Source organism: Carassius carassius, chromosome 40 (genome assembly GCF_963082965.1).
Source record: "Carassius carassius chromosome 40, fCarCar2.1, whole genome shotgun sequence".
Lineage (NCBI taxonomy): Eukaryota > Metazoa > Chordata > Actinopteri > Cypriniformes > Cyprinidae > Carassius > Carassius carassius.
In genome coordinates this window covers 13,749,852-13,773,582 of record NC_081794.1, presented here as the reverse complement: position 1 = coordinate 13,773,582, position 23,731 = coordinate 13,749,852, and the positions used below count along the sequence as shown (strand labels likewise).

The window sequence follows — 23,731 nt, the reverse complement described above, 5'->3', positions numbered from 1 at the left end:
TGTTGTGCAGGGGGACATGACATCACAGTATGGTAAGGGGCGTAACATTTCCATCACACGATTGAGGTATTCGGCCAATCACAACGCAATGGATAGCTGGCCAATCAGAGCACACCTCGCTTTTCAGACCGATGAGCCTTGTAAAAATTTACTCATTTCATAAAGGTGGGGCATAGAGGAAAAACAATAATGTATAATAAGTGGAAAATAATACGTTTTTTGTACCTTAACCCTCTGGAGCTATTCAGATTCTAATGTTTCAATGAAGCGCGCAGCTTGAATACGCCCACACAACAGAAGACAACGCAGAGGGACTGTTCAACAAGTTTTTTTATTTTACTGTTTGCTTCACGATGAGAGGAATAAGACATAATTCACCCCAAAAAGATGTGATTTGGACCTCAGGATTTGAGATTTGGATTTCCTCAGAAAAAAAAGAATGAAGCGCTTTATTCAGCAAAGATCATAAACATGAGTACTTGTACGAGTTTTCACATAACGTGTAAATATTTTACTAGTTAGACTTTTTCCAAACTATAATTCCTGACTAAATGTATAATCAAGTGAAACATTATGAAGTTTCAATAACAATATACACTACCATTCAAAAGCTTGATGTAAATAGTATAAATGTAACAAATAAATGTAACTGTAACAAATGTAACAAACAATGCTGTTCTTTCAACCCCCCCCCCAAAACCCTGAAAAAATATTCTCAGCTCCTTTCAGAATTATTAATAATAACAATAATAATAATAATAATGATGATGATGATGATAATAACAATAAATGTTTTTTTTTTTGTAGAAAATCAGATTGTTAAAAGGATTTCTGAAGGATTGTGTGACTGGAGAAATGCAAAAAATTCAACTTTGAAAGTCAGCTTTGATTGTTCCTATTAAACCGTTTAACTGCACTCACAAGTGAATATTAAATAATGTTGTGGGATAATTAAATATATTCTAAATAAACTACAAACAAAAAATTATATACATTTATTTTGTCCTCACATTCTTTCTTGTAACTCGTTCCTCTCAGTCACACAGCTGACTGAAAGGCTCATTGTGCAGCTCATTATGCAGGCCTTTGTCTTCTCAGGTGTAAATCTATCTAAAATGATATTCATGATAGTTGACGCCTACTCGCATATGACTTTTACCAACAAGAAGTGTCCTAGAAAATTTAAATCAATATATTGTTTTCTATGAGTGAGTAAACAAGATGATTTTCACATAATTTAGAAAGAAAAATTCTAGGCTACAATCTCCAGTTCTCAAAAGTCCTGGGAACCAATGTTCTTTATGTGTTTTATGGCCTTATTCAAGTGATTTAACATTTTTAGTTTTTCACTAACCATGCATAACATTTTTTTTTCTCAAAAACACAGTCATGTACATACATGCTCCTCACATATTATTATAGCCCACTTTGTGCAGTGAGATTAGACTTTAGCCATTTAGATATTTATAAGAAACTGAAAAAAACACAAATGTCAGGGCATGACAAAACTTCTCCAGGCCCCCAAAATACCCTTAGACCTCAGAGGGTTAAACTGCATAAACACATTGCATTACACCTGTAATGCATTAAACTTCATAATCATCGGGAAGAAGGAGGCGGGAACCGGTGGACAATCAAATCAAACTTTAATAATCAAAATAAACACAAAACAAAATCAAAACACAAACTTAAATCCAGGCCTGGTCCTCTCTCGTCCGTCACTGTCGTCGATCCTGTTTCAATGCCTCCGTGCCGTGGGACTCGAGACCGGTGGGTCGAGCAGGTGTCGCTCATTTCTCAATCACTCCACCGGCTCCGCCCCACTCGTCACAACACCAAATACACAAAATAATGTTCTTTTTAGAAACATCATATAACCCATTTAAAACCATTACAAATCATATAACCCATTTAAAACCATTACATTACTCCTTTTTATAGTGTGTCTTGAGCATTATTCCAGTAGGAATAACTGTTGTTCTATTGGTTCCCATGTGCCAGATTACATCACACCAATAGAATCCATCAAATACCAGTAGACAGTAGATTAAAACCAATAGAATTCCAATTATAACTCTTAAATCTAAAAAAATATACAGTACAGACCAAAAGTTTGGACGCACCTTCTCATTCAAAGAGTTTTCTTTATTTTCATGACTATGAAAATTGTAGATTCACACTGAAGGCATCAAAACTATGAACACATGTGGAATTATATATGGAATTATATACATAACAAAAAAGTGTGAAACAACTGAAAATATGTCATATTCTAGGTTCTTCAAAGTAGCCACCTTTTGCTTTGATTACTGCTTTGCACACTCTTGGCATTCTCTTGATGAGCTTCAAGAGGTAGTCACCTGAAATGGTCTTCCAACAGTCTTGAAGGAGTTCCCCGAGAGATGCTTAGCACTTGTTGGCCCTTTTGCCTTCAGTCTGCGGTCCAGCTCACCCCTAAACCATCTAGATTGGGTTCAGGTGCGGTGACTGTGGAGGCCAGGTCATCTGGCGCAGCACCCCATCACTCTCCTTCTTGGTCAAATAGCCCTTGATGCCTTCAGTGTGACTCTACAATTTTCATAGTCATGAAAATAAAGAAAACTCTTTGAATGAGAAGGTGGTCTGTACTGTGTGTGTGTGTATATATATATATATATATATATATATATATATATATATTAGGGAGAATGGATGTGCACTCAATCAATTGGTTAGTAAGGCTGGCAGTTATTGCATTTGCGTTTGCTCTGGAACAGAGTCAAATCGCAGGGTTTGCGATTAGTAAATCAAAAATCTCAAAACGCGATTGCAGTTCAATTTCGATTAATCGCACAGCCCTTACTGACCACAGCTGTATTTATTTGATCAAAAAATTACAGTAAGAACAGTAATATTATAAATATGAATACATTTTAAAATAACTGTTTTCTATTTAAATTCATTTTAAAATGTAATAAATTCCTGTGATGATAAAGCTGAATTTTCAGCAGCAAGAAACATTTCTTATTATTAAAAACTGTATGGAAAGTTGCAATGTTTCCTATTTTTGTTGAATTTTGTGATATGCTTTTTTCAGGACTTGTAATAAAGAGTTAAAAATAACATTTATTTGAAATATAATACATTTTACAGATGTCGTTATTGTCACTGTTTGATCCATTTAAAATTATGGAATAAAAAAAAATCTTTCGAATGGTAGTGTATTATTAGGCGTTAATATAGATTCAGTGCTGTCTGTCTTTTAGCTGCTCTAATTTTACTTTGTTTCTTTAGGACTATTAGCCTGTTCGATTGCAGAGAGTGGCATATTAAAGCTAAGCAAATTTGACCATTCATGCATGTAACCATACTTTACTGCGAGTGCTTGCTGGGTTTTACTCATATTTTGAGGTTCTTGAATGTCATCTGGAAGGATAATGGTTACGCTTTGAATTTGACATGCGCACACACACACCTGCTTGCACTTTGCACACAGGTGACAGATGTTGTGGCTGAATGTTCCTAATGAAAAACTCTTCTCAATCCTTCTTATTGCTCCCTCTCCTCCTTTCCTTCCACTCTTAATTTCTCTCTCTGGCTCTGTCTTTCCTTTTATACCATGACTCTGGCACAGCAATCTTCCAAATGGATTCTATTTTCTGCCTAATTTGGCAAATGTTTTGTCTCGGTAGAACTGGAGTGTAGAGTGAACTTGGGGGTGGGTGTCGAATTGTAGGACTGTTGTACCATGATGAGTGTGCCTTCCAGAATCACTCAAAACTTTAAAATTAGATTTTACTTGTGAATGGAGATAAGATGCACTAGGTAGTGTAAAACCTGGTTTTGGACAGACCATCGAAATTCTGTTCAGTATAATACAATAATTGGTTCCTGTCCTATAATTTGGTCCCTGCTGGACTTTTAGTAACTCTCTTAAAATGCACTTTTCACACTTTCACCATTTTATTTAACACAAAGTAATTTTCACCACATAGAGTATCACATGATGAGTTTAATAACATTATGTGATGGGATTAACGGTGGTGGACATTACATTTTTACTTTTTAAAGTAAAAATAGCATTTCATGTACCCTAAATAGCATTTAAAATGTTTAGTTATATTTGGCTCGAGTTCACAAATTCATATTAAAAATAATTTTTGGTTACACTTTATTTTGAGTCCACTTTCGACATTCTACTAACTATAAGTAACTTTGCAACTACATGTCAACTAATTCACATCAATTTGCAACTACTCTTCCACTAACTCTCAGAGTAGACTGTTGGGTTAGGTTTAGGGTTAGCAGAATAACTTGACATGTAATTGCAAAGTTTCTCATTGTCAGTATGTTGTATGTTATGGACCCATCAAAATAAAGTGTTAGAAGATATTAATAAGCAGACAGTCTACTAAATACTGTAATGACTGCTAGTTGACATGTAGTTGCAAAGTTGCTTGCTACTGTTAGTAGAATGTCTAAAGTTACTATCAAAATAAAGTGTTACCTAATATTTTTCTGTTCATAGTTTAAAAAGGAAGGGTATCTTGGCATATCTCTCTGACAGTTGATCCTGTTGATCCAAAATGTAACATATTATTAAAAAAATATCCTGACTTTCATTCATTACTGCACGTTCATGAGACTCTTTTAGGCAACGACTGCCTAAAAGAGTCTCATGAACGTGCAGTAATGAATGAAAGTCTGTTCATTACTGCACCCAGTTCTGACTCACCCAGGAAAAGCACACAAATTGTGAGAAATCAAGATTGCTAAAACCATATAAAAAAACAATGCCTTGAAATTCCCCCAGAAATATTTGTGTATGTTCTTCAATGAGCTGAATGTCTCCATATCTGAACTCTGGTTGTCGTGACAGTCAAAATTACAGTTGACAGATGAATGCAATAACTCATTGCGAACAGTTATATTTATCTCAGAGAAGAAAGTAGATGGATTTTATCTTGTGTCGTGTTTTTATTAATCTTGATTTTTCACAACTTGTGTGCTGTTCCTGGCCGAGTCATAGTGAACTGATGCGCTAATAGAGTCTCGTGAACAGTGCACAGAGACCACCAGCCAAAGCCAATATATTTGTTAAATAATGTCAAATTTCTGTTTGTTTTTCACCAAACCCTGTTGAATACCCCCCTAACACATGGAATATGCGGCATGTGTTGCATGGGACCACTTTGATATTTTTGCATCTTTTTTTTTGCTGATATAATGCCATTATATGGACAAGTATGCCTTAACACACAAAAAAAAAAATCCTTTTGCTAAGAAAGAAGGTCATCGGGCATTAGAACAACACGAGGAAGTATAAATGATGGCTTAATTTTTATTTTCGGGTGAACGATCCCATATTGGGTCAGTAATTATGTATAATTTACTGCTATTTCTATAGTAAATACATATAAGTGGTGTATAATGACGCATTAAAGGCAGGGTAGGTAAAAAAATGTATAAAAAACTTTTTTTCCAAATTTGTTTAAACTTTATTTATATATCAATACATAATTAAAATGTAAGTACTCTGAAAAAGAAAGTATAAAAATCGAGTGACTGTAGACCTGTAGACTGTAGATTATTTCCATTCACTCCACCCCCTCCCTTATGGCCTCCTTCCAAAGCCTCTACTACGGCTCGCTAAGTAATGTTATGTTAGCTATATTACGCAGCTACGTGTGCTAATGACACATGCTTCATGAAAAAAATATGTATGATCAAAATACAAAAAGAAAGATTTACCTGTCCAGCAGAAATAAAGCCATCAAGGAGTCACTTTTCAGCCCCTTGAGTTCCCTCAGTTCTCGCCATCGCTGGAAAGCCACGCCGACATTAACTCGCGTTTTATTTCTTTGTTTATCCAAAGACTTTTTGTTCATTGCTTTTTCTTGTACTGTTATTGTCTTCCTTTTTTTGCCTGGTTTGCCTTCACTAACTGCATAGGCTGGTACTGTGAATTTTGCTTGTTGTTTCTCTGCCATTGTTTTGGTATTCCTAGGATCCGTGCCTGTTGAATTCCTCAAATCAAACGTGCGCGCACAAGTGGGCAGGTCATGTGTGGCAAAAGGGTGGTTGCCATGGTTGCGAGAGAGTGACAGTTGCCTAAGCCAATCCTATGTTTCGTCCCGAAATGGAAATAATGAGCTGTTTAATACAGATTAAACGGTCTAGAGTCACTCGATTTTTATACTCTTTTTATCAGAGTACTTACATTTTAATAATGCATTGATATATATAGAAAGTTTAAACAAATTTGGAAGAAAGTTGTTTATACATGTCTTACCTACCCTGCCTTTAAAGTGCTACCACAATTTTTTTTTTAGTGAACTGTTGTGTAAGTGCTAGATCACTCTCCCAGTTTTGCAGTTGTACTGAATATCTGTTTCAGTTGTCGAAAACTTTAGTGAGCCTCTCAACATTGTTTGTTGTCCCACACTGAAGGATGACCCTGCCTGTGGGTGATTCACAGCCACTCTAATATTAAATACAACAGCACATTTGCTCCTATGATACTGCATTGCTATCAGTTAGATGTGGGTATAGGTCAGTTAGAGGATTATCATGAATGGCAAGTTTGAAATTTGTTGATTGAAAATTGGTGAAATGAATCCTGTGATTAGTGCATTTTCATTTTTGCTCAAAATATCCCTTTGTGGGCAAATTAGAATAATGCTCATAATTCTAGTATTGACTAAAAGACAAATTTCTCCAGGGAGCCCTCAGCTGGAAGAGACCTTGGCACTCCGACAGCCAGTGATTTGTGCACTGACAGCTGTAGTTAAGCTGAATGGCTCAGTAGAGAGGAAGTGTGGAGTCTCTGTAGGTAGAAAGAGGGAGCGTGAGATGAGGAGGAGGTCTCCTTATACGATTCTTCCTGATATAGAAGGGGTCAAACCACAGCTTTTACCACAGCTGGGCACCTCCAATTAGACATGCTGCCAAACCGTCATTAATTCCCTGTATTTCATCTTCAGACGAGATGGCACACTTGCCCGATATATGGTGTGAGGTATCTGAGCTGGAGCCAAGATGAGTGTTTATGTGTGTGTGAGAGTGGTAAATTGCCACCAATGCTTTTTCTCTCCATAAGGAACACATCTTCTCTCAATATGGATATAATGAGATATTGTAAATGCTTTTATAGCTGGGCTAAATATTAGCATCCTCCCCCAGGCTGACATTTGCTTTTAGTATGAATCATACACTTGCTGCTCTTTTCTTTCATTGTTTCTCAAAAAAGATAAATTACTTTTTCATTATACTGTCTGTAGTGGAAGTAATAGACATCTGCAAAGGTACACAAGTCTAATACACATTACAGTAATGTCCAAATAAATTGACTGGTGACTTAGTGCGTCCCACTGACACTTGCAAATTGTTATGAATTTTTCTCAGTGCTATTATAGTACTAGATTAATTAGAGCAGATTCATGTATTTGTCTTTAATTTCCCTATACTTCCTGTTTACTTGATATTACAACACCTTGTAAATGTATAGCAATGTGCAAACACCAAATCAGAACACTTTAGCTGTGTGCTAAAACTACACTGCATAGCAGCCACTCCTAGTAATCGCATAACATTGTGCTACAACTATTTAGAACACCTTTGCAACTGTCTAGAAATGCCCTGCGGAACACTTGAGCATCATGATGGAGTTTCTTAAAACACATTCAAATCTAGGTTGTGATGTTTAATGGTTAATAACTAGTGAGAGTGAACTGCAGGGGAATTTTGATTAAAACATTTTCAACACTAGTTCCTTTTTTTGAGAACGTTATTTTGTTTGTTTGGGCTAATTCCAGAAATTCTTGGTATGTTGCCTTAAGCTTTCATTTTAATTAAGGTTGGTTTTATTTTTGTCAAGAAAGAGTTTTAAGTGAGAGCTGGATTTCCCCAAACACTTTTCCATGGTATTAATTTGCGATTATTGAGGGGGAAGTGATGGCTTTTTAGAGGATGATTTGTTACCATAAATATGTATGCTAATGAGACCGCCTCTATGGGATTATGATAGCTTTAATACACCGTCAGTTTGTCATTTTGATTTTCCTTTAGTTAAGGCCATAAAAACCTTTCTTGTGTGTGTGTGTGTGTGTGTATGTTCTTCATTCTGTGTGTCTTAATATGATTTTGGCAGTTTCTTTGAAATATCCCTTTTTAATTAATATGTTTAGAGAATTTCAAGGTTTAATCATAAATAAGATTTGCATAAAGCAGTTGAGCTAATTTGTAAAGAGAATTAAATTAAACTTTATAAAGCATCAACATCCTATATTCATGAACGCGCCAAACAAGACTGAACTCAAACGGAGCACAGGCTATTAAAGATAATGGCTATGAGTGAAACTGTAATGGCCTGCTGCTTGTGACTAAGCCTTATTTGTTATTCTGCTCACTCTCATCTTCACCACCCTAGTCCTTCTAATGTGATTTTTTCAGTCATTTCACTTTTTACATGTCTGTTCTCCAAGTGCATTATGGGAAAGTGTGGGTACCCTTTTGTTATTGTTCTGGATCATGGATCACAAGAGATGTTTGATTATGTGTGGTCTTGGCATGACCCAAATACAAGCAATTAAAAATTCATAATGCGTGACAAATGAAATCTCATTTGTAGTTCATATGAAAAGGTTTATTAATTAACATCATGACATGCAATGACCCGCCCCCTTCTTTACTGTTTGTATTGAGTGTTCGTTTTTCTCATATTTACTTGAAACATGAAATAAACATGAATAAACATTAGAAGTTATGCTGTTTCAACCACAGAAAGACGTTAAATACACCATTTTTCAAGTTCTAGTCCACCTGATGTTAATCTACTCTCTTGTCTGGTCTGTTTGACAGACAAAAATGGCAGATTCTGCAATATGATTGGTCAGCTTGCCTGTCAATTAAACTCCCTGTGAAGGGACAAATGTGATAAGATGATGTGGTGTTTTAGAAGTCACCTATATCTATATACTAGGATTGTCAGTTTAAATAATTTATTAATTAGTTATGAAAAAATAACACGATTAAAATATTTTAACCCAGTTAACGCACAGATCTGTACGTCATCGTACATTTCATACAGTTGACTGTTGACAAATATGATCCAGGACTCCATTAATGCATCTATACCCTAAAATTCAAGATATTTGGGCAAAAAAATGTCCATGTATGAGTTCTTGTCTCATATTTATATCACATGATAAGAAATACTTATTTAAAATATTTGGTTTGATCCTGACACTTCTGTATCTTGGAGAGCAATTGAGGAATCTATTGTTTATCCATATAAATTGAAGCATCTTGTTTTTTTTTTTTTAAACCCACCTCCTCTCCACATGGAGAGATGTTGAAAGACGTTCACAACTAGTTACAATATGGCATAGGCATTCACCTATTTTCCACAATAATAATCTTTTGTCAGGCAGTACTCCATTTCATTGTCCTCAATGGACTCGTAATAATGTAAACACTCTGGGAGATATCTATGATGATAGTGTTTTACAATCCTTCCAGAATCTCAAAACTCAATATAATCTGCCATGCACCTCCTTTTTTATGTATTTGCGCATTAGATCGGCCCTACGGGCATATGGGGTTCCTTGGAACTCTCAACTGCCTATTCACCCTTTGCACCTTTGTACCCTTGAACTGCCTGTTCTTTATTTCTTCTTAGTTCTTAGATCTTTAGGCACGTTGTTACAATTTTTATTGCCCACTCTCTCATCTTTTTGGACTCAGCTCTCACAGAACCTATTTTATGTGTTGGGTACTGAGATGTGTTTGACTCCATGCCATTTTTTCATGAATGACTTTTGGGACCTCACCTTGTCCATCAAAAAAAGATTGAGTAAAAAAGTTGCTAGTCAACTGTTGGAATCCTCCTCACACAATGGACAGACAAATGGAATGGGTTCTAAATTTGCACAGTTGCTTTTTGTTTTATACTACTGTTGCTAGAAGAAAATTATTCTTTTTATTATTATTTTATTTATGCTAATAATAATAATAAAACATTAGTGGGATAGTTTAATTTAAACTACCATTTTCACTACCATTTAAAATATTATTTTTAAAATAAATTCATAGTTTTATTCATCAAGGACTCATTAAATTGATCAAAAGTAACAGTGAAGGCATTTATAATGTTAAAATGATTTCAAATAAATGTTGTTCTTTGAACTTTCTATTAAAGAGGTCCTATTAAGCTTTTTTCTTTTTGATTTTAAGTTACTGTGTAGTGTGTATATTTGGGCATAAAAAATATCTACAAAGTTACAAATATCAAAGTCCACTCCAAAGAGAGCAAAGGGAGACATTTTGTTTTTAATCCTTTTTCAAGAACTACAACAAATCGCTCGTTTGAATGATGTCGTTGTTTTCCGGGTTTTGTGATGTCACAAAGAATTTAGAATATTAGAATATCCAATTAGAATATCATTAGAATAATTCCCCCCTACAGAAATTCTAATGGTTGGTGGGTGGGGAGGAGCGAGGTCATGGTTAGAATTCTTTGTTGAGTGCATCAGACAAGACAACGACGAAGAAGTGCTTCATGTTTTGTAATACATAAAGTAATTAATAAATAACTATTAAAATTGACAGCAATGCATATTGACAGTACCTTTTGAATTTTTTAAATAAACATAATGTGCAGTACTGCTACTTCATATAAACGGAGTGCATGCGATCGCGAATCTCGAAAGTGAAACTAAAAAGAAATCATGCACTCAAAAGCAGTTTCAATGCCAGGCATAATAGCGGCCCCCCGATGCCCGCAATTACTATAAGCCTACAGTATAATTATCCTGAAAATATTATCTGAAACTGGCTCAAATTGATATTGGTAATATTGACACCATCCTTAACTATATAGAGCAGACAGAACTCGCTGCTTTGGCAAGGGGCGTAGTAGTACTGAAACACTGTCTAAGCTGTTCGCCAATCACAACGCACTGGGATAGCTAACCAATCACAACACATTTCATTTTTCAGAAGGCGGGCGTTCATCAACCCGGAACTATTGAGCCATTTGTGTCAGGCTGTGGAGAAAGTTATTGTAATGATTTAAATCATGTGAAAAAGTATGTATTTTTCGAACCACTAAGCATGACAGCATGTTCTAGTACATCCCCCAAAACAAAATCAAGACTGTAAAATTTCATAATAGGAACCCTATATTCAAAGCAGCACAACTGTTATTAACATTGAGAAAAGATATGCTTCTTGAGTACCAAATTAGCATATTATAATGGTTACTGAATGATTATGTGACATTGAAGACTGTAGTAATGGAAGCTGAAAATCAGCTTTGATATCACAGGAATAAATTAAATTTTAAAATATATTTAAATAGAAAATAGCTCTTATAAATTGCAGTAACACTGACATGAACAACACAATTCTTGAGTTCAATTTTGAACTTTTTTTTACTTTTTAACTTTAACTTTTTTAAAGCCATTTGAGTTATTTTGATGTCTGGTTTGCATGCATGATTTTTTTCTTGTAGTCATTGCACTGACGCTGTGACACCAGTAGTCTGTGAACAGCCTGAGTTTGACACTGTCAGCATGGCCTTGCAGGTGCAAACGTGCTGTCAGTCTAACCTCTCATGAGATCCTGTTACTAAAGCCAGACGTACACATTCTCTGCTCTGCATCCCCAGCGGACTCGCTGCTGTCTGTTCAACAGACTTACGCGTGTCTCTTTGCTGTGATCAGAGGTCTTGCATGGGTATTCGAGCCATGCTCCTCTGTCCTGCTCTGAAGGAGAAAGTAAGGCGTGAAAATTGCATCCCTCTCCTCCTAGCTCCCTCCTCTTCCTTGTGTTGTTGTCCCTGCAATGCACTTCTAGAAACAGTCCTTTGTGTCTGTCTGACTATGGCACCATGGGAGACCTGGTTTATAACAGATGCAAATAATAATGAGACTAACAATAGCCAATAGACACATCAGATACTCATCACTGTAACCCGTGACATTTTATGTATTTAATTTTTTCCAGGTGTACATTAGAATACTGGACAATGAGTGGAATGTGTATCGGCGCTACGCTGAGTTCAGGGTGCTGCACAATTACCTTCGGCCGCAATTCCCACAAGTCGACACATTCAATTTCCCACCTAAAAAAGCCATCGGCAACAAGGTACGTACTGCGGATTTTGTCTGTAATGGCAGGTTCTCTCTTTTCCTTGTCTTTGTATTGCTCGACTCACCTGAAAATACAGGATTAGTAGGCAAATTAGTAGATTAACTATTTAACTAAGCAAATATTCAAACCTTAATTATTTATTCATTTTATATTATTCATTTAATCATTTGTATTTATTTAAATTGTGTCTTTATCATATATTTATTTATTTACTTACATCAACAGGGCTGTGCATATTTCAGAATAGAATTCCTGAAATTTAGATGAATTTGAATTGCAGTGACAAAAGTGTTGAAAGACAGTTGCATCTGAAAATTAAAGAGTTTAAAAGGATTGAAATTCAATAGAATTTTCTGGTGTGAAAGTTGTAATCCAGATTGAATTCGGAATTTGGCACAGCCCTGTACTGCAAAGAAAATGGCATCCAAAGCAGCATGGCACGGTGCATCTACCAACTTTTAATCTGACATGAATTTATTTTCAAGGGATCACAGTTGTGGGAAACAATATATCATACACTTGAAAGTAGATTGTTGATTCTGTGCACAGCCGGCAGAAAACATTGTCAATGGCATAGTTTTAGACCGTAACATTTAAACTTTTTAAATGACAGTAATCCAAAAATATGAGAAAACATGTCAACAGAGCACAAAAAGCCCTCCCAAAAAAAACTTTCCATCAGAGCCACCATCACCACCTGCTACTAACCAGCCTGCATGACATCACTAGCCCCTGTTTCAGCCCTCACAATTGTTGTGCAGTATTTCACAGGTAGTTTTGCAATAAAAATAGTGCAAAGTGATGTTTTGAAACTTAATAGAATAGATTTTTAGAAGTTGCAATGCTTTCATCTACTATTTTCAGCACTCCCAGGACAGAGTATTCTCAGTTCTCTTAAAGGGTTAGTTCACCCAAATATTAAAATTATCTCATTAATAACTTACCCTTATGTCGTTCCAAACCTGTAAGACTTCCGTTCATCATCGGAGCACTGTTTAAGATTCTTTAGATTTAGTCCGAGAGCTCTCAGTCCCTCCATTGAAAGAATTTTTTGAAGCATCGAAAATACATTTGGGTCCAAAAATAGCAAAAACTACGACTTTATTCAGCATTGTCTTTTCTTCCGGGTCTGTTGTGAGCGTTCACTGCACTGTAGTGATATCCGGTTCGTGAACGAATCACTCGATGTAACCGGATCTTCTTGAACCATTTTCACCAAATCAAACTGAATCGTTTGAAATGATTCGCATCTCCAATAAGCATTAATCCACAAATTACTCAAGATGTTAACTTTTTTAATGTGGCTGACACTCCCTCTGAGTTAAAACAAACCAATGTCCCAGAGTAATTAATTTACTCAAACAGTACACTGACTGAACTGCTGTGAAGAGAGAACTGAAGATGAACACCGAGCCGAACAAGATAACGAACAAAAGATTGACATTGAACAAGTCAGTGCAGTTAAATAAAGCAAAAGTGATGAAAACAAGCATGTGAATGAAGGTAGTACAGACAGAAGGCTGTTTCTGATCTTTCCTAATCATTCTAATACGCGAATGTTTTCATAACAACATGAGCCACTTAAAATGATTAAAGTCATCAACGTTACTGATATTCAAAATGGCAAGCAAGCGCTATTTTGTTTACATTCCGTATATCTGCGTTTATCTTGTATATATTTGTTTCGGTTTCTCATTTTGAATGACGAATATATACTATTAATAGCTGCTGATATGAACAGCTCATTCCTCTCAGGCATGCAAAGAATACATGTGTTAGTTTGTCGTCGGCTGTAGTCTGTGCTGTGTGTTCCAGCACAGCTTTTTGGTCCCATGCTGCCGACGCGAGGCTTTCGTCTGCGCTAATTCTTTGAAGTCAGCTTGGTGTGTCCTGGCCTTTACTGACTTATCTGACTGAACCCACACAACAAGATCACTGTTTACCAGGGTTAGAAATTAACTTTTTCATTAATATTTGCCCCCTGGAATTGATTTCCAGTTATTTATTTATTTATTTTTATTTTTTACTTTGTAAGGGAAATTACTTTATTAAATATATCTGTGTAGACAAATATTTAACCAGTTATTTCAATCAGTCAGAAATACTACAAAATACAGAGCAATAAAAATTTATCATCATCAACAGAAGCCATATTTACACCGCAAGGTGGAGCAGAAGCTGCATCTGACATGGCTTATGTGATTAATGCTGGTTAAAGATGGCATACGTGTATTTACACAACAGTTGCATGATGTAAATAGCCTACATAAAGTATATTAAGAAAAAAAGAGTAACTCATTACAAGGTAAGGCTGCAACAAAAATAATTATTGTTGATATTTCTTTCAATATCGTAACATTTATTATTAATGTTGATTAATAGTAGACATAAAACATGGAGTGGCACATCACATTCTACGCAAACACAAGAAGCTAAGACACATTTCCTGAATAGTAGAAATATAATTATTTTTACATATTGGTTCACATTGGTTATTTTTTAAAACGGAATGGTTATTCAAACTTGAATTAAATTAAAAAGAAAATTACCCATCACTAAAACAGTACATGACTTCATTCTAGTGTTAATTGCAAAAAATGTCATCCTGATCACTGAAGCTGTCTACCAGGGCTTAATTTGTGCCAGAACAAGCCGGATCCGGATCCGGATCCAGCACCTCCGAAATCAGATCCGACACCGCATTTGGGTGGATCCCCCTCCTCCAGGGGCGGTGTTTCTTTGTGCCTGAGAAGAGCCCTGCATTTCAGCCCGACTTTTCAGACGGGGGTCGGGTCTGTTTGATGCTTCATCTTATTTGTATATTTTAGACGTGCTACCGCGACTGTCAAGAGCGACTTGATGTTGTTTAGTGTCCCGCAGCAGAAACACAGCTGAACAGTTCTGCGGTCAAATACACACAATAGGCTTAAGCTTGCAAAGCTCCGGCAAGTATTTATCCTTAAATGTGTCAGGGGGAAATAGTAAGGAGATATTTGAATAAACTAGTGTTTTCTGAGTCTGTGTCGTAAGGATAGAGTTGCAGAGTCTGACTCCTCATTAGACACGCCTTTAGGGAAGTGCATCTTTATGGGTTATGATTATATAATGAAAAAGTTTTTGTTTTCGATTTGTTTAATTTCGTTAAGTAGTCATTTAAAGCTTTCTGTAGACATGCATTGTCGGTTAATTTTTTTCTCCGGTTAAAGACGAGAAGTCAGAAAGCATAGGCTATCATGTTTGTTTTTCCCCATTCTACAAAAGCACAACATTTGATATTGTGAATGCACACAAATAAAAGCAGACCCTCATAGCCACGAATGAACCTTAACCTTAATAAAAATTTAACGAAATATAATCACTTTGCTATTACATACAAACTGAACTATTTTAATAGCTGAAACAGTAGTATAAGCTGTTTTTGTGTGTGTGTGTGTGTGTGTGTGTGTGTGGGGGGGGGGGGGGGTCTCTATGGCAGATAATAGCAGTTGCCATACCCTAACCCAGTCAGATGTGCCGTGAAAAAACTATCCAGACTTCATATCTCTATTATAATCTGTTATTATTATTTTAAATCAGAGGGTTTTACAAATATTTAACCAATGATTAGCAAATTTTTGTCACTTCACCCACCTCCACTCAGATTGACGCACATAGAGACGTTCTATTGACAGACAAAACACAGATCTCCTCATTCAAAAAAACTCCATTTGAGCTTATTTTTCATATAGACTATAGAAGTGCACATGCCATGAAACTGTTTTATTTGTCAACACCCATCAGACATCATATTGTGTGTATTTGGTTGCTTAAACTCAACAAACCACGAAAAATAATTCTTATATAAAGCGAGGCGGCTTTATACGCACGAACTTTGGATGTGATTGTGAGGGCACATAATACAGCCTTTGGAGTGCGTGAGTCCCAATTGATTAAAATAATTAAAAAGTAGTGCAAATTATAAATTTTTGTGACAATGCAAAAATGACCCGATTAGTCAAGTGACAGTTCCGTCAGCTTTCCCTAGATGCTAGTGAAAGTCTATCGCAGCGTGCAGTCGCCGTAGTGTAGACAAGATGCGCTGATGTGAAGCGCGCTCAAAAAGAGTTCATGGATTTGAAGGCTGGTTTCAAATTACTGATTTAATATAATAGTTCGTGTTGATTTATTTTATTATTCTAAGCTACATGTTATGTTGAATAAATGCAGAAAATTCCCTCATTATGAACTTGAAAGCTGCGATAATTATTAAAGGTCCCATTTTTCGTGCTTTTTGGGAAGCTTTGATTGCAGTGTGCAATATAACATGTGTTCATGTTTTACGTGTGAAAAAACTGTATTTTGAGATGCGCATGAAAATCTCATTCGATTATTTGCACAGCCCTAACATCTAGTTAACAAAGCTAAACAGCGTTGCCCTTTGTGTAATAAGTTACAGAAACTGTTAAACGCACCAACTTACATAATAAAATACACTTACCGGTTGTGGTCCATAAACAACGCCTTCTTCAGACAAAGAGGGAACTGCTCCATCTTTCAAGAATAATCTTTGTGCAAATTCGGCATTAAACTGATTGAGATTGAGGAAGCTGTCCTCAGCTAAATGTGCTGCACATAGTTTTACATGTGGATTATAATTTTCGGGAACCGAGTTAAACATAAATTGTAACCATTGATATCTAAGTACAGCGTCCCTGGGAAGGCCAAACAAAGGTGATTGGAGTCCGAGATGAAAATAACAGCGTTTCGACGACATAGCGACAAACTCAAACGCAACTAAAGCATAACAAGTGCAACAAGACCACGCCCCCTTTTTTGTGTATTCATGTGGGCGGAGGTTAGTAAAAAAACGGGTCTAGTGACGTCATTACTGCAGGAACTAGAGGGATGTAGTCCAAACGGGTCGTTCGTTGTAAGCGAATTCTGTTAAATAAAATATCTCGCTTGGCATTGAACTTTGAGCTTTATAATTTTACAGATATTATTTATACTCTAACAACAACATTACACACTAACTAAAGTTTAAAACATTGGATCACGAAGAACGGGACATTTAAACCATGCGATAGCTACATAGTCCTCCACAGAAATTTAGGACCTGATTAATATAACTCTATTATACAGAGATTTGTAAAATAACTTTTTCAAAACATTTTTTTTTTAAGTCTGGAAATTGTTGTTTTAAAATCGCATGGCATATCCAGGTTATTCATGACCTTACAGACCTTAAAAGTGACTGATGCACGCTCTTAATAACTTAAGCTGGTCCACCAATGTGATTGCGCGAATGCTCCGTTACCTCTCCCTTCTTTAATCACATGCCGTTACCCCGCTTTGTTCTGGGACCTTGCAATTTACAAATTAAGCACTGCTGTCTAACCTGCAAAAGGATTGGTTATAATACTCAACAATGCCGAAAACGTGTAAAAAGAAATCTGATGCAGCATGAGCAGATCTAAATGTAATGTAAATGGAATTGACACTTGTCATTCATTTTCACCTTTCCCTTCATTAAACACTTTAATTGTGCAGGGGCGTTTTTAACCCTTTTTTCTTTAATCTGGGGAGAAGTTTAGTTCATTTTAGTGGCATATTTTTGTCCAAAGCACCTGTTTTTGACCCTTTGCTGTACTAATATATAGAGTTTTGCTGACCAACTTCAATTCTATCACCATTGATTTTGCCACTTTGAAAGTGTGGACACTTTTCCTAGCTTTTCATCTATACGGCTGCTGTGCACTGAGTATAAGGGCAAGATTGCTATGTGGTCCTGCCCTCTGCCCCAGTGTCCATCAGCATCATCAGTGGGGCAGCACTGTATGCACTAATGAGGATAGTCCACTCTGACAGCACTCTGATTCCCCACCTGTCTTTTCACCCCCCCCCCCCCCCCCCACCTCAGTTCACCCAGGGGCAGGTAATTGGCTTGTGGCACTGCTTCCTCCCATTGCCTGTGATTTTTGAGAGCGTGCCAGGCAGAGCCACTGGCCCCTGCGTGGCCCTTCAAAGGTAGACTTTTTAGAGCGTGAAAGACAGACCTGATTTAATGGGACCTAGACAGGCACTGCCAGTCTGCGTCCCACCTCAAGGACGGCCAATCAAAAGAGTCAATCAACCCCAGGGCTGGCGTGAAGACAGCACCCTTTGTACCTGCTCTAAGCACATTAGTTTTGCACTCCCAGCAGTCGGTTGTTGGTCTGGACTTCAAAAACGAGTTATTTTTAACCCCGTGCCACGTTTTGCCATCTTGCTCTTAACATACCACCGGACTGGAAAACAGCTGAGCAATTGTCAATTAGGATATGTGTCTGCATCTGTCCTCGAGTAACTCGTTCTGCTCAGTGATAAGTTCCTGACCTCTCAGGGAAGTGGGTTTTGTCTAGTGCTGTGTAGAAGCTGCGCACATACACAGGGCAGAAGGACCCTCTTTGTTCTCTTTTTTCAGAGCAGAGAGCTGCTAACTGCCTTCCGCTAAAGTTTTAGCTAAAACTTTGACATGCAAATGCAACTGGAGTGTGGAAATCCTCAGGGCTCAGTTAGAACAAGAACACTGGGAGAAAATGTTGTGTCGCAAACAGGCTTTTAAAGTTGAAAATGGCTGCAAGTGTGGAAGGATTTGATGGCGACAGGGCTTTTGTTGGTAATCATTGACCCATTGAGATTAGCTGTCATGTTATCGTTAATTATTTTATTGTTTTGCTGGAGCTTGGTGGCATTTGGTTAAAAAGGGGCTCCGTTCTTTTCTCTTGTGATACATGCCATTGCACACATATGATATCTGATCTTCCACAGTCCTGAGCAAGTCGAATCATTGAGGTTCTCTAAAAGGGCCTGTAGAATGATTCTTTGTGGATCCACTTGTGTGGATAAATCAAAGGTTAACAGGGTACTTCAGATTTATTGAGTGGCTCTTTCTTAAAAATACAAAGCCCGCACATGAAATATTTGTTCCCAAGAATCAGATATTTAGTCTCTCTTTTTAGTTCAGTAGAAATTTGTTTTCACTGCTTATTCATTTCTTCACTTATTTTAGCAAATCATGGCCACGTTGTACTAATTAATTTCCTCAATTTAGCAAATCGTGATCATACTAAATTGTTGCCATGGTTTTGATTTGGTTAAAATGATTGAATGAATGAGTACAACAAGGACATGATTTACAAAATGAGGGAATGAACAATTAATTTGTGGCCAAAAATATATCTCTTTGTCTGCATGTCACTTTTGGGTCTCATATATGATGAAAGAGGTGTATGGATGTTAAGACAATTTTATAGTAGGCTTTTTTAATCTTATTTTTATTTGAAATTCTTCACGCATGTTTGTGGTAAGTAAAATGTTTAATTTTATATGATTACACATTTATTTATTTTTCCATTAAATGTAATAATCCAGTGAGATTTTTGTTTGCCCAAGGAGTTTGCCCACAGCAGCCAGTGCTCCACACAGAGATCTGATCTTACCATCATCCAGTCTGTCTGGAATAACATGAATAAACAGAACAAATGGAGTCAGACTCAATCAAGAAGAACTGTGGCAATGTCTCTAAAATGCTTCAAGAAACCTGCAAAGCTACAATACTGTGCAAAGTTTTAGGCACTTGTGTAAAAACCCTGTAAACACCAAAAAAATAAAAAAAAATAAAGCCATAAATAGATTTTATTATTCACTTCTATTAACTTAACTAAATTAAATCAACATTTTATGTGACCACACTATGCGTTGGAAAAAATCCTTTTGTCCTAGGTGCAATTGTGCATAGTTATTCAGGTAGCTTTGCAGGTAGGTTTCTTGAAGTGTCTTGGAGACATTACCACAGTCCTCTGGATTTAGTCTGTCTTAGTTTGTTCTGTTTCTTCATGTTATTCCAGAAAGACTGGATGATGGTGAGTTCAGATCTCGGTGTGGAGCACTGACTGTTGTCAGACTCCCTGTGCAAACAAATATCTCACTGGATTATTCCAGTTAATGGCAAAAATAATGGAAAAGTGAACTGATATTTACTAGACGCACTACAGTAGATAGAAAATAGATAAAAATAATGGACTTAAAACCATTTTTTGTTGGTGAAAATACTAGTTTGTATTGGCTGGCCCATCACGCCACTTCCCGCCGAAACGGGTGTGGCCCAACCCTATAAAAGGAGCTTGAAAAGGCTGACTCACCTGATTTATTTCATCGCCGAAGCTAACCAGAGTGAATCGTACGCACGGCAGAGAACGCAGTACTCGTTCCCTCTTCTAGAGAGAACCGAGGTTACGTAAGTAACCGAGTACGTTCTCTTACGAGAGTTCTCTCGTACTGCGTCTTAGCTAAGACGCTACGGGAACCCCATGTAAAACGCCGTGTGCGCAGGGATCACACACCAATAAACCTGAAGCAACGCCCAGGATTTACAGTGCACAGTCCCCCGAGGGACTCACAGAGAGCCCAGGACAGGAGAGGGGGGGAAAGCCTTCCGTCCCATATCTAGCGGCACACGTAGATGCGGCAATACAACCATCACACAGTCGAGGCAAAGCCTGACCAATGTGGCAATCCGGGTCTTACACAATACTGCCCACATAACAGTCGGTAGCGCATAACGCTCACGAACTCAGAATTCCCATCAGGGCCCTGATTCGGCTACACCGACAGCAGCCTTGCTTGCAAGGCGGGAACCTCCAGGTTATAAAACCTGATAAATGTAGACGGCGAGGCCCAACCTGCCGCCATACAAATATCCTGCAAGGAGACCCCAGTAGACCACGCCCACGACGAGGCGACAACTCTTGTGGAGTGTGCTCTGACGCCCAGCGGGCACTGAAGGCCCTTGGAAGCGTAAGCTAACGTTATGGCGTCGACTATCCATCTGGATAGAGTCTGTCTCGAAACAGCCATTCCCTTGGAACGTCCACTGAACGAGACAAACAGCTGCTCAGTCTGTCAAAAAACAGCAGAGCGAGACACATAAGCTCTTAAAACCCTAACAGGGCAAAGAAAACTCGAGTCTCCATCCTCTCCTGACACCGACAGGGCAGACAGGGCAATAACCTGGGCCCGAAACGGCGTGTTGAGGGACTTTGGCACATAACCGTGCCTAGGTTTGAGTATGACCTTAGAGTCATTAGGCCCAAACTCCAAGCACGACTGGCTCACCGAGAGCTCGTGCAGGTCACCCACATGCTTCACTGAAGCGAGAGCCAACAAGAATATCGTCTTGAACGACAGATGCTGGAGGCTAATCGATTGGATAGGCTCAAAAGGGGGAACTCTTCATGGCCTCTAAAACCGTCGCGAGGTCCCATACAGGGACTGACGGAGGTCTGGGAGGATTCAGCCTCCTAGCTCCTCTAAGGAAGCTGATGACCAAATTGTTCCTTCCTATTGACTGACCCAGCGCCGTTTCAGAAAACGCTGCGATGGCTGCCACATAGACTTTGAGCGTGGATGGGGTTCTGTACATGTCTGTGTGACACCACAGACATGTACACCAGCTGGAGAACACCGACCACTTTGATGCATAGAGTCGTCGCGTCGACGGAGCCCTAGCCTGAGTGATAGTATTTAGCACTCCCACTGAGAGATCAGCGGGTAACCGTTGAGCGCCCACACATGGAGGGACCACAACTCCGGTTGAGGGTGCCAAATCGAGCCCCTGGCCTGCGATAGGATAAGGCCCTGGCCTCCTCCAAGGCACTGGCCACGGGGCGATATCTGCTAACCGCATCAAATCTGGGAACCATGGTAGGTTCTTCCAAAAAGGTGCTACAAGCAGTATGGAACATTTCGTTTCTCTCACCCGTTCTATCACCTGCGGAAGGAGGGCAGTGAGCGTTTTCGTGGGACGCGAAAAGGTCCACCTCCGCCCTGCCAAATCTCTCCCACAACAGCCGGACTGTTTGCGGGTGTAGAGACCATTCGCCCGTGGGAATGTTGTTTCTGGACAGCCTGTCTGGCCCCAGATTCTGTAGCCCAGGCACATGCACTGCTCTCAGCGAGCGCAAGTTGCACTGAGCCCAAACCAGGAGGCGTTCCGTCAGCCTGTACAGGTTTCGGGACCCGAGACCGCCCTGGCGATTTATGTAGGACACCACAGACATGTTGTCCGAATGGACCAAGACGTGGTGGCCTTTGATTTGGGGACAAAAAGCGTCAGCGCGTTCTCCACTGCCAACATTTCCAGACAGTTGATATGTTGGAGCTTTTCCCATTCTGACCACAGGCCAAAGGACGGTCTGCCCTCAAGCAGCGCTCCCCATCCCGACGTGGAGGCGTCCGTCGACACCATCTTCACTGTCGAGGAAGTCCCCAGGCTTACACCTGATTGGTACCAGTCGATCTCTGTCCAGGGTTTCAGGGCTGTAACGCAGCATTGATTGACCTTGAGACGCAGTCGACCAGATACCCACGCTTCGCGCGGTACCCGCGCTTTCAGCCAGAACTGTAGGGGGCGCATGCGGAGCAGGCCCAGCTGCAGAACCGGGGATGCTGAGGCCATGAGACCCAGCATCCTCTGGCATTCTCTGAGCGGAACAGTCACGCCGCAGCGGAGAGAATTCGCCGCGCGCCGCATGCTCAACGCGCGCTGTGGTGACAGCTGCGCCGTCATGGAACGCGAGTCCAGAGCTAAACCCAAGAACAGTATCGTCTGACTGGGGTTCAGCGAACTCTTCGCCCAGTTGACACTGAGACCGAGTCTCTCGAGGTGATCGAGTAGAACGGCCCTGTGCTCCACGAGCTCCGCCCGTGACTGAGCCAGAATTAGCCAGTCGTCCAAATAGTTCAGCACTCGCATGCCTCTGAGTCTGAGAGGAGCGAGTGCTGCGTCCATGCACCTCGTAAACGTACGAGGAGCTACGGACAAGCCGAACGGCAGGACTGTAAACTGGTATGCCTGGCCCTCGAAGGCGAATCTCAAATATCGCCTGTGATTTGACGCTATCTGTATTTGAAAATACGCGTCCTTCAGATCTATTGACATGAACCAGTCTCCTCTGCGAATATGCGCGAGGAGCTTCCTGGTCGTAAGCATTCTGAAACTGCGTTTCATCAATGCCCTGTTCAGCTGTCTTAGATCCAGTATGGGCCTGAGACCCCGTCTCTCTTGGGCACCAGAAAATATCTGCTGTACAGCCCCCCCTCGCTTTGAGCTTGAGACACAGGCTCTATAGCCCCTTTGCTCAACAGTTTTGATATTTCGGCCCGAGGTAGGTGTGCTACTTCTGTTTTTACCGTGGTTTCGACGCGCGCTAAAAAGCGCTGAGGGTGTCGAGAAAACTGTTGCGAGTAGCCTCTCTTTATAATGCCTAGCACCCAATCCGAAACCCCTGTAAGCGCTGACCATGCATCCGCATGAATGGCTAAGGGCTGGATGCAAAGCGCGCTCTGTTGCCTGGGCAACGGCGGCGCTTCGATGTGCTGCAACATGGGCGTCGCATCTGTGGCATTTGAGGCGGGGAGCGCGCTGATCACAGCGGGCAGATCGCTCCTCCTCGACCCCGTCTCGGCGCTTAACCGATCGAGGGAGGGCTGAGCAGGTCCCATGGGACTCATGATGTCTGCGAGTAACTGTGGGCTGCAAATGTGCACATTTACTGCTTTTGACTCGCTGTCTGCCTGG

General features: G+C 39.3%; 1 protein-coding gene across 4 annotated transcripts in view; it reads left to right on the top strand.

Moving 5' to 3' along the window:
- Positions 1–23,731, top strand: part of LOC132122152 (sorting nexin-29-like) — a 185,921-nt gene that overhangs the window by 110,387 nt on the left and 51,803 nt on the right. For 3 of the 4 annotated variants that reach the window (XM_059532089.1, XM_059532087.1, XM_059532086.1), the window contains one exon: positions 11,986–12,126. The exons of the other annotated variant lie outside the window; for it this stretch is intronic. In XM_059532089.1, the coding sequence (XP_059388072.1) occupies positions 11,986–12,126 (141 nt within the window). The remainder of the gene's footprint in view (positions 1–11,985; positions 12,127–23,731) is intronic. 4 annotated transcript variants of the gene reach the window in all.